Source organism: Barbus barbus (assembly GCF_936440315.1).
Source record: "Barbus barbus genome assembly, chromosome: 36".
NCBI lineage: Eukaryota > Metazoa > Chordata > Actinopteri > Cypriniformes > Cyprinidae > Barbus > Barbus barbus.
This window is the reverse complement of record NC_136714.1, coordinates 27,791,656-27,807,645: the sequence shown is the minus strand read 5'-3', so window position 1 is coordinate 27,807,645 and position 15,990 is coordinate 27,791,656. Positions and strand designations below refer to the sequence as shown.

At 38.0% G+C, this 15,990-nt stretch overlaps 1 protein-coding gene across 1 annotated transcript in view; it reads right to left on the bottom strand.

Annotated features, from left to right (window-relative positions):
• Positions 1–15,835, bottom strand: part of LOC306856020 (guanine nucleotide exchange factor subunit RIC1-like) — a 38,042-nt gene extending 22,207 nt beyond the window's left edge. Inside the window, exons 1-2 of the mRNA XM_079394980.1 lie at positions 15,372–15,835; positions 8,079–8,186 (exon numbers count right to left, since the gene is read on the bottom strand). Of these exons, the coding sequence (XP_079251106.1) occupies positions 8,079–8,186; positions 15,372–15,512 (249 nt within the window). The 5' untranslated portion in view covers positions 15,513–15,835. The remainder of the gene's footprint in view (positions 1–8,078; positions 8,187–15,371) is intronic.
• Between the last annotated feature and the right edge of the window lie 155 nt (positions 15,836–15,990).

Genomic DNA, 15,990 nt, shown 5'->3' with positions numbered 1-15,990 from the left:
TAATCAGAAATGTTTGTTGATCAGTAAATCAGTATATTATTATGATTTCTGAAGATCATGTGACACTGAAGACTGGAGTAATGATGCTGGAAATACAGCTGCGCATCAGAAATAAATGAGTTTATTCATATAGAAAACAGCTGTTTTAAATTTTTTATATTTGTTTTAAATATTTCATAATTTTACTGCATTTTTGATCAAATAAATGCAGCCTTGCTGAACAGAAAAGACCATAGCGCAAATATGTAGACTTGTTTTCTTGAGACAACTTAAGAAAAGCTGGTCTCTTTTTCTTTCTTTTTTCTTCTCCCGTATTTTTCTAAATGTGCCGATGGTCTGAATGTTGCAGACACAGGACTCAAAATACTTCAGACACACGTGGAAAGACTGAGAGGTTCAAAAGGCGGCGAGCGAGAGCTTCTGGCAGCACAGATGATGGAAACACTGGAAGGAGACGCAGGGAAGAATGTGGAAGCAGAGCGAGAGAGAGACGGATGAACTTCCTGTAGAGTTCAGGGCTTGGGACGGATTGTTTTCCACAGCTGGAGTGAGACGCAGCCAAAACTCCCAGAACCCCCCTCAAACGCGGCGATGCGTCTGAAGAAAGCGCTGAGCTCAACGCTCTTCTCTTCTCCTGAAGTGTAGAAGAGGAAGTGATGCGTTCCTTAAACACCATCATTTAGCTTCAGCAGCAGATAGAAGTTCAAGCTGAATAATACAATTAATAACTGAAATGAAAAACTAAAAACAATAAAACGAATAAAATTGCAGTCTGCAGTGTTTCTACACAACGCTGTCATTAACTGCGTCTCTTTGTGTGTCCTGAACCGCTTGTTTGCTGAAGGATGATTGCAGGAGTGAACCGGACCAGCAGCGGATCTGATCCGTTACATACACACAGGATAATAGACAAGCTGTACATGGCAGTGGTTTCATATAACAAAAACAAGCTATAATAATTAAAACAATTAAGCTGCACTTAAACGGTCACATTTGAATAATCAAAGTGTTTGTGGTTTTAGGAAGGCATCAGGTTGAGCGCTTCGCACATTTACATACAGACAGGAAGATAAAAGCGTCAAAACATTAAAAACGCTGCAGTCAGCCGTTCTCAGGATGTTGATGTGGTAACAACAAACCAGCTCAGATTTGAGACGCACACCAACCGCTGCATATTTCTGACTTCCTCTCTGCTGATCTTTTGTGTTCCTTGCATACAAACAAACTCCAATCTGACAAAAGAGTCCAAAACACATCCATAAATGCACAAACACAGACACGAATGCATCTCAGCCGTGCTGTTAAACTGGATCCGTGTCCGATGTCAGACACATTTCACATGCATGTGTCGAGGGTTTCAGTCCCAAAAATAACACTCTGGAAATAATGCAGAGCAGAAACAGACAGGGTTTGATTAAAGTGTGTCATCAGGTGAGATTGTCATCACAGCGGCCCCTCATTCGCCTGCAGGAACCAAACAAAGTCCTGACATGAGACGAGACGGAGCCAATCAATGTTCTGCACAGCAACCACAACAAAACTTATCAGATCCAACTGATACTGAACTAAACTTCAGCTCAAAACCAGTCTGAAATCAGTAACAGTCTCAGCACAGACACAGGCTGGACTAGAAGATAGAAGTAGCGGTCGACCGATATATAGACCGATATCTGGCATTTTTTCAAATATCTGCATCGGCCGATAAGTTCTTCTGTTTGGCCGATGCGTTCGATGGACTTTTATTTTGATGGCGCTGAGAGCACGGCTCTCACATTCTCCCTGTTTGCTGTCATCGTTAACAGCTCTGTCTAATAAAGGATAGAAGTCTGTCTAATAATCAGATAAAACAAAGGGATTAAAACGTATACAAAAAGTTTTATAACGATTGCTTTTATATTATTAGTAATAGAAAGGCTAACATTATAATACTTTCTCGTTTGCGTCAGCATTCAGCAAATACACATTTATATCATTTAAACAAATCTTTGAATGGCTAATGAACATTTAATTTCCCAAACCTTCCAGACTTAGTGGAATCTAGTTGAGATCTTGAGAAGTGTGCATGTGTATCCTGCGTGACGGACAGAAGGAGAGTTCAGCTTTACTGGAGACGCGCGATTTGTGATTTCAAATTATGCTGCGCTTTATGCATTTATCATATTCATGTCATTTTCACTGTGTGCTGTAGCTAAATAAAATTATATCCGCTTTATATTGGCCTCCCTGCTTTCCAAGATATCAGCATCGGCATCAAAAAACCAATATCGGTCGATCACTAGATAGAAGACAGCAAAAACAAACAATTATATTTCCATACAAATTACAGACATAAATATTAGTATTGTAATTATACAGTTGTAATACAAAATAAATCTAGCATCTTAAATACACTGAAATATTACAAAAGTAATGTTTTATTTTTATATATTTCTTTTTATTGTTTTTTTTTTGTATTTTTTTATTTAGTAATATTTTATTACCATTTAATTGTATTAGTATTAATTAATATTTATAATTATTATTATAGTCATACTGATATATAGTCACAAATGTCTGGCCAAATTGTCAAGCCCCCTGACAAACAAACAAACAAACAAACCAACACTAAAAGCCAAATATATTAGTATTATAATGTAAAACAAATGTTTTCTTATATTATTATATTTTTTCTATAATATATGTCTTTAATACAGTTTTATTTTATTTTGTGCTTTTTATATTTATTTAGTAAATAATAATAATAATAATAATAATAATAATATTATACATATAAAATATATTATAAAATTATATTTTACAAATAATAAAAAACATATACATAAATGTTATTATTATACAAAAAGGTTATTATCACCATAATGACATGCATTCATAAAAGTTTGGCCAAATTCTGCAGCCCAAAACAGCAATAACACAGTATCAGAAGAGATAGGGACTAGACTGGACAGCAGATGAAGACGCTGCAGGTGTTGAGAAAGCCATCGATTATTTTTAGGATTGTGGGAATCTTCATGCAGGTTTTATCACTTGCAGCCCACACAGCTCTGTTCGTGGGACGTTTTTCTGAGGCGAATGAAGTTCACTGAGGCTCCAGCCAATCACTGAACTCCTGGGAACATTTTGGACACAGCGCCGCCAGTATTACCCATGATGCTCCATCGATCAGCCACGTGCAGCGCGGAGCGGCAGAAGCTCACAGGCTGTGTGGAGGCGTCTGGTGTGTCGGAGAACAGACTAAACATCCCACCCTTCGCTCTCTGTAAACGTCTGTACTGAGAAGAGATTTTCACGAAACACCAGCGAAAGATTAAAGCACAAAGAGAGAGAATCCTCTGAGACTCACAGACTCACGTTCTCTGTGTGGAGCATCAGATTTTAGAAACTGTTTGTACCCCTTCATCTACAACTTCACTGATAAAACACTGGCTACAGCACACGTCTGTCTGTCCATTCAGATAGAAGAACATGTTGCCAGGTCACAGTTCACATTAACAAAAATGAAAAAATAAATACTATTTTATTTATATAAAATATACACTGCACATACTTAATATTGAAAATTGTATTACATTATTATATTATATAGGATATTATAATGGAAGCCTTATTAATTTATTTATATTAATAAATAAAAAATTTAAATATACTTTTTACTTAATATAATTGCATAATATTTGGGACCATTGGGATTTCACCTTGTGACATTTCCATGACAAACATGGAAAAAGTAAAAAAAAAAAAAAAAAAATCATTTTGATTTATTTTATATTTTCTTCATAGAAAACTTTGAAAACATGATTAAGTGTCAAAAATTTAAAAGGATAATTTCTTTGTGCAGTTTCCTTCTATTATCTTTTAATATTCCATGAAAAGTGATCTGGAACAGGCTCTTGATAAAAAGGAAAAACAGCTTCAGAATCATTTGTAAACACATATCCCATGATCCTCCGTGCTCTCATTTACAGTATAAACAGAGGAAATCAGAGCACTTCTCTCTGGAATATTCTGGAGTATTGATTACCCTGGATAACAAAATCAGTGATTGAAACTTCTTTTGAACAATAACTACAAACAGCACCTCTATTATTGTAATGCACAATGAATATTTAAATGTCTAGTCCGCTGAGGCTGTACTGTGAGCGTGATTTATATTCGTAACATTTAGAAGCGGGCAGATCCGTGTTAATGTCATCTTCATCAGTGACTCGTGTAAATGAAGCAGCAGGATGGAGAATCAAAGCCTGTCAGTCGACTAATTAAACCTGCATGAACCGTCATCTGTCCTTCCCTGACGACCCAAACCCACTGCTATCAAGACTAAACACTGGCTGTTGATTCAGACGCTGTGAAATCAAGCCTGTAGTCGTGCTGTAATTCTGCACCGCTGTGACGTCCGGCAGTGGAAACACAGAGATCTGGTGTCTGAACACACGTGACCATTCTGACCCCATTTGAGGGACAGAACCAGACCCAAACAACAACACCGATGGAAACACAGCTTCAGGACACATACTGAAAAGTACTTCTAAATGGACACAGCATCTTAAATGTGCTGCTTATGGCGTAAGATTAGGGTCGGGTACCGAACTCTGTACTTTTAAGGGTACGGACCACATTACCGAGTCACATTAAATCATTCGGTGCCAAATTTCAGTAGTTGAGAATGCATTTGGGCGCATGCGAGAGAGAGAGAGACCCTGTGACATGATGTCACCCCTGCAACTCTTTAAAACACAACACACAGGGCAAACCGAAATGTTCTGAAGTGTGTTTACATTTCTAGGGTCATATGATTTCCGTGAAAACGCTGGTCCATTCATATCATTTACTCTATAGCACGGAAAGCAACGGAACTCATACATTTTTGCATGAATAAAAGAAGGTCTGTCACTTAATTCAAATCGTGATATGAACTAGTGTATATGAATATTAAAACGCAAAAATAATATGAATCCTGCATGTTCCGTTAGCCTCAGTATATATGAATGGGGGAGATGCGGTTTTGTTTACTACACAAACACTGAAGCACACGTGAACTCGGTGATTTTCGGCCTCTGCATCTCACCACATAAACACAAACTTACAGGCTGTGAGAGTCACTTCATGAGAATTTTACGTTTCATTTGAGAAAACTAGCATCATATCATATACTGTATACACAGAAACTACACGGCAACCTGTCAAAATAAGAGCGGTTTAACATGCAACAAATATCTTACTCTTGTATAACTTTTGTACAGTATAATGTAGGTCTTGATGCATTCCATTTTCTGACAAATTTAAATAAAGCAATTAAATAATAAAAATAATTACAACCACATTAATTATAGAAAATACAATTATTAAAACTTTAAGGGAATATCACACAATTTTTCTACCATATATTAATTTTAACAGTAGACCTCTGTTTGCTAAGAAATAAAAGGGTTTCATTTTCATTTGATTAAAAATAAATTTATGTTTCATGCCTTCATTTGATTATCAGAAAAAAAATAAAAAGAATTTCTGGAAGAAATTAACTATTGTTCAAAATGTTGAAATTGAGAGATTTGGACTGAAATAAATGTTTTTGTTGTTACACAGATAGTAAAGTACCGAAGATACATACTGTTGGGTACCGGTACCGAATTACAGATACCGGTACCCAACCCCACGCAAGATGCTGAAAAACAAAGAAACGGCGAGACAATGGCCAGAAACAGCTCTCTTACATGTGTGTGCATTCAAATATTTAAAAACATAGTAAAAGAGCGTTAGAAACGGCCCCTTATAGACCAAGTTATGTTTTTTTGTTTTTTTATGAAATATATGCACATGGTATGGAAGTGCATTTTCTGCCAATTTTAAATAAATCAATTTAAATATAAAAATGAAAACCAGATTAAAAATTTAATTATTTTAATTTTTATAATTAAATTGATTTATTTAAAATTGGCAGAAAATGCTTTTCATAACAGGGTGTGCAAAAACTAAAAAATATATAATTAAAATTAATTACCATAAATTAAAAAATAAAAATGTAAATAAGAGGAAAGTATAAACAGAGACCATGTAAAAATGAAATAATCAGTTTATTTACATACTAAAATGTATTTATTTATTCTACATAAATTACAATAATTAAAAATAAAAAATATGTAATAATAATGTAGTAATAATAATAATAAAAAAATGGGAGGAAATTAAAAATAGAAAACATTAATAATTTACAACATGACTAAAACAAATAATTAAATGTATTAATTAAATACAAGAAATTACAATAAATTAATTACCACTAAACTATTTTTAATAAAATAAAAACAACAAAGAATCAAATAATCAGTTTAAGACCAACTAAAATACAATAAATTACAATAAAGAAAAAAATACAATAAATTAAAAAAATAATTAAATAATCAAACAAACAAATTAGTTTTTGATAAAGGGGTAGGTAATAATAAAAATGAAGGGAATATACAAATCTAAAATAAAATATAATAAATAATCAAATAGTTTATTTAAAACATTTTAATGTACAAAAGGATAAACAAAAATGTAAATGCACCAAGCACAAGCAAATTTCTACATAAACTGTCCAGATGGTGGAAAGGGTTAATCAGCCAAATCAAGAAAGGGCTTCCAGATTGTAGAGGATGCTGTGATGATCCAGAACATCTAATCTAAGCACAGTATTGTACTGTTAGAGAATGAACGCTGTATGAGTGCGACTGACAGATGTGAGCGAGTGAAGACTCTCTGCTCATCTCTGTCTGTCTGTCTGCATTCACACAGCAGAATGACAGCATTCATCAGCCAAACAAAAGAGAAACCGCAGCGTTTGTTTTGTTCACTGTACGCAGTGATGGACGCGCGACTGCTCAAACGCACATTAACATTTAAACAGTTGTCTCCTCTGTGAAGGACATGTGTGACTGGAGTAATTATGCCGCCTAACTTCACCCATAATGCCTTAAAATACCGCTGATGTGGGCGACTCGCTAGGGCTGTTAGCGCTGAGATAAACGCTGTTCTGCAAAACGATAGAGGAACTGTCAGCACGGAGAACATTCAGGGAAATGTGGTGACATCCATCCATCAATCTACACACACAAGACTAGAGGTGTGCAAAACTATGGGACTAAAGGCCATTGCACACAGAGTCTGAAATTTTCGCATGAGTTTTTCAGTATTCTCCATCCTTTCCCATCAAAACACGTTACGGATGCAAAAACGCAGAAAATCGAACCTGATCCGAATTTTTTTTGACCGACGAAAGTTTTGGAAGCAGTGTGCAGAGACCTTAAGTCATTCACATCACCCTAGAAAGAAACTGCAAAGCAACAGCCTAAAACACTCAGAATACCCTAGTAACTGCATAGCAACAGCCCAAAATGCTTAGAACACCCTAGCAACTGCATAGCAACAGCCTAAACACACTCTGAACACCCTAGCAACTGCATAGCAACAGCCTAAACACATTCTGAACACCCTAGGAACTGTATAGCAACAGCCTAAACACACTCTGAACACCCTAGCAACTGCATAGCAACAGCCCAAAATGCTTAGAACACCCTAGCAACTGCATAGCAACAGCCTAAACACACTCTGAACACCCTAGCAACTGCATAGCAACAGCCTAAACACATTCTGAACACCCTAGGAACTGTATAGCAACAGCCTAAACACACTCTGAACACCCTAGCAACTGCATAGCAACAGCCTAAACACACTCTGAACACCCTAGCAACTGCATAGCAACAGCCCAAACACACTCTGAACACCCTAGCAACTGCATAGCAACAGCCTAAACACATTCTGAACACCCTAGGAACTGTATAGCAACAGCCTAAACACACTCTGAACACCCTAGCAACTGCATAGCAACAGCCTAAACACACTCTGAACACCCTAGCAACTGCATAGCAACAGCCTAAACACACTCTGAACACCCTAGCAACTGCATAGCAACAGTTTGACATCGTAGTTGCACCTGCTGGACGATGATATTATGATGTGGTAAGTTCTCACTACATAACAGACAGACGATTCACCTCCTCAAAGTGCACTCACAGGAGAGACAGATGTGTTTTACTCACCGCCACTGCGATCATGGAGTCGTCGGGCTTCCATTCCACCTGCTGATAGAAGCCGAACTGTGCAGCCGCTTTCCCAGACTCGATATAACTGACGATCAACACGCTGGGCTACAGACAGACAGAGAGAGTGAGAATTACACATTCATTTGAGTCAGTGTGGTTTAGTTTTGTACCGAGCCAATCATCACTAGTACTAGTGCTGACAGTGATGTGCTGAAACTTGTGCTGAGTGTGTGTGTGTGTGTGTGGTCCTGCAGCGCTTCAATGATTGCTCAGATCACGTGTGCTTACTAAGTGATCAGATGCAACATTTTCACCTTCTGGACCAGAAAACAGCTGAACTAAATATTTCAAATAACACTTGCAACACCTTAACAACTGCTTAGCAACAGCCTAAGCACATCCAGAACACCCTAGTAACTGCATTGCAATAGCTATAAACCTCTCATAATACCTTAGCAACCACTTAGAAACACCCTCACAGCTTTATAAAAAAAAACAAACAGCAACTACATTTTCATTAAATATAAAAACCGAACTCCTAGTTCAGTTTGAAACTGAATCACAAAAAAGCACAGAAGTGAAAGTGTCATGAACAGTACACATGACAGAGGAACTAACTCTCAGCTGCAGTAAACACTAGATTAGTGCATTCGTTTAGAATGAAGCTACTACTAATTCAAGTCATTTTAGTTTAATGTTCACTGCATATGTATGAAAGAATCTGGCATGCTGATGATTACATACAATAATGTTGAGAATAACCCAGAATATTCCTTTAATAAGACGCTGAAATAAAACTAATAATAAAATAGGTTTAATGTCATTCAACGTGCATTTCTGTCTTTATTTTTCAGATCAACAGAAAGGCAGAACATTCTCCCAGTGAAATGAAGAGCAGCAGGAAAACACATCAGGAGGAAAGAGACGGGTGTGCGGATGAGAACAGCGCTTGGCCACAAAGAAAAACACCCAAAAATGGAAGCAAAGTGCTGGTTTCATTCAGCCAAAGGGGAGCTGGAAACCTCAACACACACGTGTGTGTAAAACTCATGAAAATCTAACACTAACGTCACAGAATCACACTGCGTTTACCTTCAGCGTGTGTGTGTGAGAAGGACGTTCCTCGTGAAAGCCTGCGTTTTGTTCAGGGGTCACGAAAGGTCAGACAGGCTTCAGATTCCACACGAGAGGAACGAGCGGCGATCAACGGCCACATTCACAGCGGCTGATATGACTGACAGCCGCTTTTAGTATTGGACCGTTTGTACAGACAAAATCACTTCCTGATTCTATTCCCACAGTTGCATTATAAAACACATCAACTGAGATATTTACTAGGGTTCACACACCGTGAACACACACACACACACACACACACACACACACACACACACACACCGGAGCAGTGGGCAGCATTTATGCTGTGGCGCCCGGGGAGCAGTTGGGGGTTCGGTGTCTTGCTCAAGGGCACCTCAGTCGTGGTATTGAGGGTGGAGAGAGCGCTGGACATTCACCCCCCCACCTACAATCCCTGCCGGCCCGAGACTCGAACCCACAACCTTTGGATTACAAGTCCGACTCGTGGTGTGAACAAGTCGTAACACTTCAATATTTAGTCTAGTGTGATCACTCACTGACTAACCTTGACAAACTGTCTGGGGGAAACACTTGTGATGACTAGCTCAAAAACTTTAGAAAGAATATGAGCTGCACATTTCTTTAAGGCAGGACACTGGAGGGGTATAGGATAAAAGATTACATCAATATCACCATATTTCCCACAGTTTTCTGTAATGTTATGCTATGTTTAATAGGCAAATGAGTCATTATCTAATTAAATATGTTGCAATTTGCATACATTTCTAGAACATAAATCTAAACATTGAATAATGCAAGGTTCAAAACTCTAGTTTGATTTTCTTGTCATTAGAGCTAAAGGTATTTCCAGAGGAGATTTGGATTTCTTTTTAATCACTCCATAAATCAGAAAATACTGTCAACAGACAGAAAACAAACCATGAGCTTTCTATATAGCTCAAATAGTAGAGCATGGCGCTAGCAACGCCACGGTCATGGGTTCGATTCCCCGAGAAAGCAAGAGCTGATGAAATAAAAAAAACTGTAACTTGAATGCAATGTAAGTCGCTTTGTATAAAAGCGTCTGCTAAATGCATAAATGTTCACCATGTTTTTAGGAGTAAAATGTTGTATAACTCAGTGTGAATGATATGAATGAATAAAAATAAAAATATGCATTAACCTTCACAATATAGAGAGGAATAAAACAGCAAAGTTTGGTGTATGAGGAAAAATAAAATCTTCAAACATATGGACTGGAATTGAACTCTTCAGACATAAATAGATACAGTGCAATAGAATAAACACTTAAATGTGTGTTTTTGGATGTTTTCTTTCCATTAGTATGAAAAAAAAAAAAAAAAAAAGACATGCTGTGAAAGCAAAATAGACCAAAATCTAAATATGTACATAGCAATGGTTTTATCTTCAGTTTCTTGCCTAAATTCAGCATCTTTGCTGCCTTGAATGACATAAAACCACAAAAACAAAAGAACAGATGTGTGTCAGTCACAACGAAACATCTGAATCGATCCTTCGCTGACCTCATGTTGCCAATTATCTGCGTGATTGATTTACTGTAACAAAACAAAAAGAGCATCACTATCCTGCTCTCTTCATCAACATCATCATCATCATCTTTCTCATCCGTGTACGTGTGTTTTTGCTGTCACGTACATGTGAGCACATCTCTCAAATAAATCACCTACATTCAGTGTCACGGCACATTAAATGATCTATTTTTAAGTTAATTACTCGACCCAGCAGCTCATCAGACAAATGAGCTCAACTCTGCAGATGTCACATCACCATCAGATCACAAGCAGACGCTTAAAACTCCCTTAACCATGGTAAAAACATGGTAACAGTTACACTGATTACTCCAACAACACAAAGCAGTAAATGGTGAGCTGATTGAGGCCTATATTAGGACCTGAATGGTTCACATCACAGGGAACGAGTGGATCGAGACAGCACAGATGATCACTAAAAGCCACTACCTGATATTTTAGGTCAGTCATTTGTAAATGTGCAGACATACAACTAAAAGACAAACTGAAGCATTCAGGAACTCAAAAATGGGAAAAAATAACCTCAAAAACATCAATAATGACTGTTTCCAAACAGGTTTTACAAACACTCTGTCTGTCATTGGTCAGGCATACAGATAGCCCCGCCCCACACTCACATGATTGGTCGAGTCAGTAGACATGTGTTGCTGCTCAAACAAACAGACCAATGCTGTAAAATCACCACAATGATTGATGTACAGTGATTTTAACAAACTATCTGAACGTCACACACAGATGTAAAGGTTATTATTATGGTTATTGTTCACTTATGGCCTCACCTTACAGTTTCCTACACAGAACAGATGATATATGATCTCACAGTGTTACACACACAACACACACACGGAGGAATCGTTTCACTACTGCTGTTGTGTAATAAGTGCGAGTCTCCTCAGTCTGAAATATGCTTATTTATAGATCTCAAATCCTGAGGCCTCGTTTACAAACCTAGAATCAAAGATTATACATATGAACACTGAACAATTTACAAAATGTTCATATGCACAACAAAATGTTCCTAAATGCAACTTTTTTCAAAATCGCAGTTCATCTTAAATTCACACACAAACGGCCACATATTTCCTTGTAGTATTTATGTAATATTAATTTTAATGAACAGCTCAAAAAAATCAAGTTTTATTTTACACAATACTGTCAATATAGTCTGTTTTGCCTATGAAAATAGTTCCAAACAAAGCTGCGACAAAATCACCGTGTGTCTCCGAACAGCAAAATATTGCCTAATTGTTATCAACAAAATCCCAGAAAGCAGAGCTATAATTTTTGGTCAGTGTCACACACCTCTACATGATACTTTATCACACTTCACAACACTAGACTCACTAAAGAGTACTGCAACAGTGATGTTTCCAATAAGACATAAACCATATACATATAAACATTTACTTGTAAAAATTGTGCCCTGATGTACTGATTTACATTTACTCATTCAGCAGATGGGTTTATCCAAAACTACTTCCAATTGAGAAATATAGCAAAGGAAACATCTGTGAAAATCTTGTTTATAAACAAATTAGCCAAAATACTGAAAATTATGAAAATAGTAATGTCAACTCTACTGACTTCCTTAAAGGGATAGTTCACCCAAAAATGCTCATTCGGTCATCTCTCTCTCATCTCATTCAAACCTCTACGAGTTTGGTTCTTTCTGCTGTGTTTTTTGCTCATGTAATGAAAGTCAGTGGGGTTCAGTGTCGTTTAGTTTCCAAAGTTCTTCAAAATATCTTCTATGTTTCACAAAAGAAAGAAAGTCAGATTTGGAACAAAATAAAAGAGCAAATGATGACGATGATTTTTTTATTTGGCTGAACGATCCCTTGAAATCTCGTTGTTAGTGACAAACAGATGTGTGTGATGTTAAATGTGATCTCACAGTAACAGGAAGAACAGCAGCAGATCACAGGAATAAAAGCAGGTGTCAGTTCAGTGATAAAGATGCTCTGAGATGAGTGTGTGTGTGTGTGTGTGTGTGTGCGCATATGCACAGACGTGTCAAGACCAGACGCTTTGATATGCATGATCTCAGCACTTCTGACGACTGTGTGTGTGTGTGTGTGTGTGTGTGTCGTAAAAGAAACTCTTCCTCTCCAGCTGCGTAACTCCACCTTCACACACACACACACACTTCAAACACATTCCTTTCTTTTTCCCTCGGATCGTCTGAGACGCTCTACACACTCACTACAGAACAGCCTGGCATTAAATTGCAGAAAGTACATGGGGGGTCACTTCTTGTTGGACAGGAAGTATAAAGGATCACCTGGAAGTATTTTCCCAGACAGACTGACTGTATGCGAGCAGCAAAAAGTCTGACCTCACGAGAGATTATCAGTCAAATCTGTCTGTGCACGAATGTACAGACTGTAAAACTGATTTACCCATGAACTGAACACAAAACAATCAGCACTGTATGAAAATATGATGAAAACAACTAATGCACGAAGAATACGAGGCACTTGAGGTCATGTAACAGTGGACATACATTGTAAAAAATTATTTCTGCATAAGTTACATTAACTCTACATAATAAAACAAAACCACCACTGGCTCTGCACCCCTTTACCTTAATTCAGTTCTTCAGACTCATGATCCTCCAGCAGCTTGCGTTCTGCAAGTGAATGCTGCATTATTGTGCCATCCCAGAGGCTCAAAATCACTTCCACTGACTTTTTCATTAACCGTTCCCTCTTCCATCTATATTTGACTCTAGCACTCTCTATCCTAAATCTTATCAATCCGTCGTCTTTATTAAAAACAAAACAAACACACACTTGACCCTCTATCAACTGCATATTTATTCTCTAACTGCTAGCTTTCTTGAAAAACTAACTCTAGCTTTCTATCTATATTCCATCTACTCGTTTTCTAAAAAAAAAAAAAAAACACCTTGCTATGTGCACTGCGTTAGGCTAACTGAGACTTGTTATAGCACTTGCATGTTGTTGGTTTTGATTGCTTCTATTGTCCTCATTTGTAAGTCGCTTTGCATAAAAGCATCTGCTAAATAACTAAATGTAATGTAAAACATGTAATTGATATTAAAGGGATCCCTGGGTATTAAGACTTGTATGGCTTAATATAAAGTAAATGATATCTCTTACTGAAAATGTAGTAGAAAACTCAAAGATTTAAGTTATTTTTTAAAAATCACATGGTTTTATACATATTTTGGATTATGGGGGTGCCATTATTCTGATGACATAAAAAGGTTGCACTGATGCTATTTTTACCACAACACAACTCGGGAAATAAAATACTGATATGATGACCATCAAGATGTTTTTAACTACAATACGAGTCCATAATCCATAATAACGCTTCCTTCAGTGGAAAAGTGTTCTGGTCTGAATCAGGAGAGAGATCTGCACAGATCAAGCTAAACAAATATGTGGCTGGATTTTGATGTGAGAGATGACGGGAGATGCACTTTTTCACTGGAGGATGCATTATTATGGACTCATAATTATGGACTGAAAAAAAAAGTCTTCTAATGCTGGGTTTGTTTCAGGTTTTGTCTTCTCCAGATGTTAACTGATGGACTGGAGTGCTGTGGATTATTGTGATGTTTTTATCAGCTGTTTGGACTCTCATTCTGTGCCATCAGAGACCACAGTTCACACTCCTGCATGACGCTGAGATCTCACTCTACATGTGAAAATTAAGCAAAAGTAGGCACATTCATGCAAGCATTTGCAGTCCTAGTTTGCTCTTTGCAACAAACTGATGTTCTCGTCTCCTGAATCTCCTGGTGCCTTTGAACGCTCATATAAACCATCAGGACAGTGTTTCCACACCAGCACCGCTGGAGACACACAGGTGCGAGTCTCTAACATCAAACATCACCTCACACAGGTGAGACTCTCAAATGTTCAAGTCAACAAGACGAGTTAAACTGAAACTGAAACCTCAAAGAGATGCTGTGAACTCTGGAAAACTGGGGGAGTTTCTGTACTTTGACCCACTGATCAACAACATCCAAACCTGCTGTCGATAACAAACAGCACATACACTTCATTTATTATCTGATTGTTTAAATACTAATATTTCAAATGGCTTTAAAGCAGTATAATGTCAAAAAATTAAATTTAATTAAATATGGATTAAATATGACTAACTGTTTAAGATTCAATTAGTTCAAACGTATGACTTTAAACTAAACAAAATAAGATCATTATGAGGTTCGAACCTGGCTATCACCACAGAACTGTAACCACTAAACCACAGCACCGACATTAGACCCTAAATGCTGACATTGGGGCAGTTTTTGATTTTGAAAACCAGATGTGAAGTTCAGGAATGAATGCATCATGGACTAAAATGGTTTCCACCCGAATCAGCCCTTGTGGGATTTGAACCTGGAGACTCCGAGTAAGCACTGATGCTCAACCACTAAACCACAGCACTTCACATGGGAGCTATTTTTGTATATTTACAGCCATCTAAAACAGATGGGATTCAAACCTACATCCACTGGGTTCTCATTTTAACCTCTAAACCACTCATTTATAACACTAAGCTATTGTTTAAGTAGATGAATCAGCTGCTGAACGCGGTCCTATGTTAGTCTCTAGCCGCTAACCCCTGTAGGATTGACCGGATTGCTGTTTGAGGAGTTTCTCACCCTGCTGAACCAGATGCTGATCTGGGTGTCGGACAGCACCGCCAGGTAGATCCGTTGCGCGCTGGGCTCGATCAGGAAGGGCCGCTCGCTGCTCCGGAGCGGACAGAGGAGCCTCCGCGGCCAGCCGCTCAGAAAATACATCACGATCCGGTTCCGACCCAAATCACTGCGACACCGGGGCGGACAGACTCCCTCCAGCGGCCTCCATTCACCAGAAGCACACTACAGCTCAGTCCGGGATCATATCAGCGGGATCCGGTGTCAGTTCGGATGCAAAACCCGCTTTATTTACTACTGCGAGCGAGACAGTGTAGAAGAAAAGCCCTGTAACGGAGCCACGGAAGCGGAAGCGGGTGTCACTGCGCGACTGGATCGCTGGTCTCTGTAATCCAAAGAGAAGTTTCGGATCCGAATTCGTCCCATGAATCCTCCACCGTCGCCATCTTTAGTCTCTTATTTATCCCGATCTGCGCTGCTTCTGAACGCTTTAGAGCGGGAACGGTATTTAAACACGCGGTTATGACCGGTACCGCCGGAAGGGGGCGCGATGCGGCCCACAATGCATTGCGGTTAACGGCAAAACTCATTTAAAACAGACTGACAGGGATTTAAATTATTT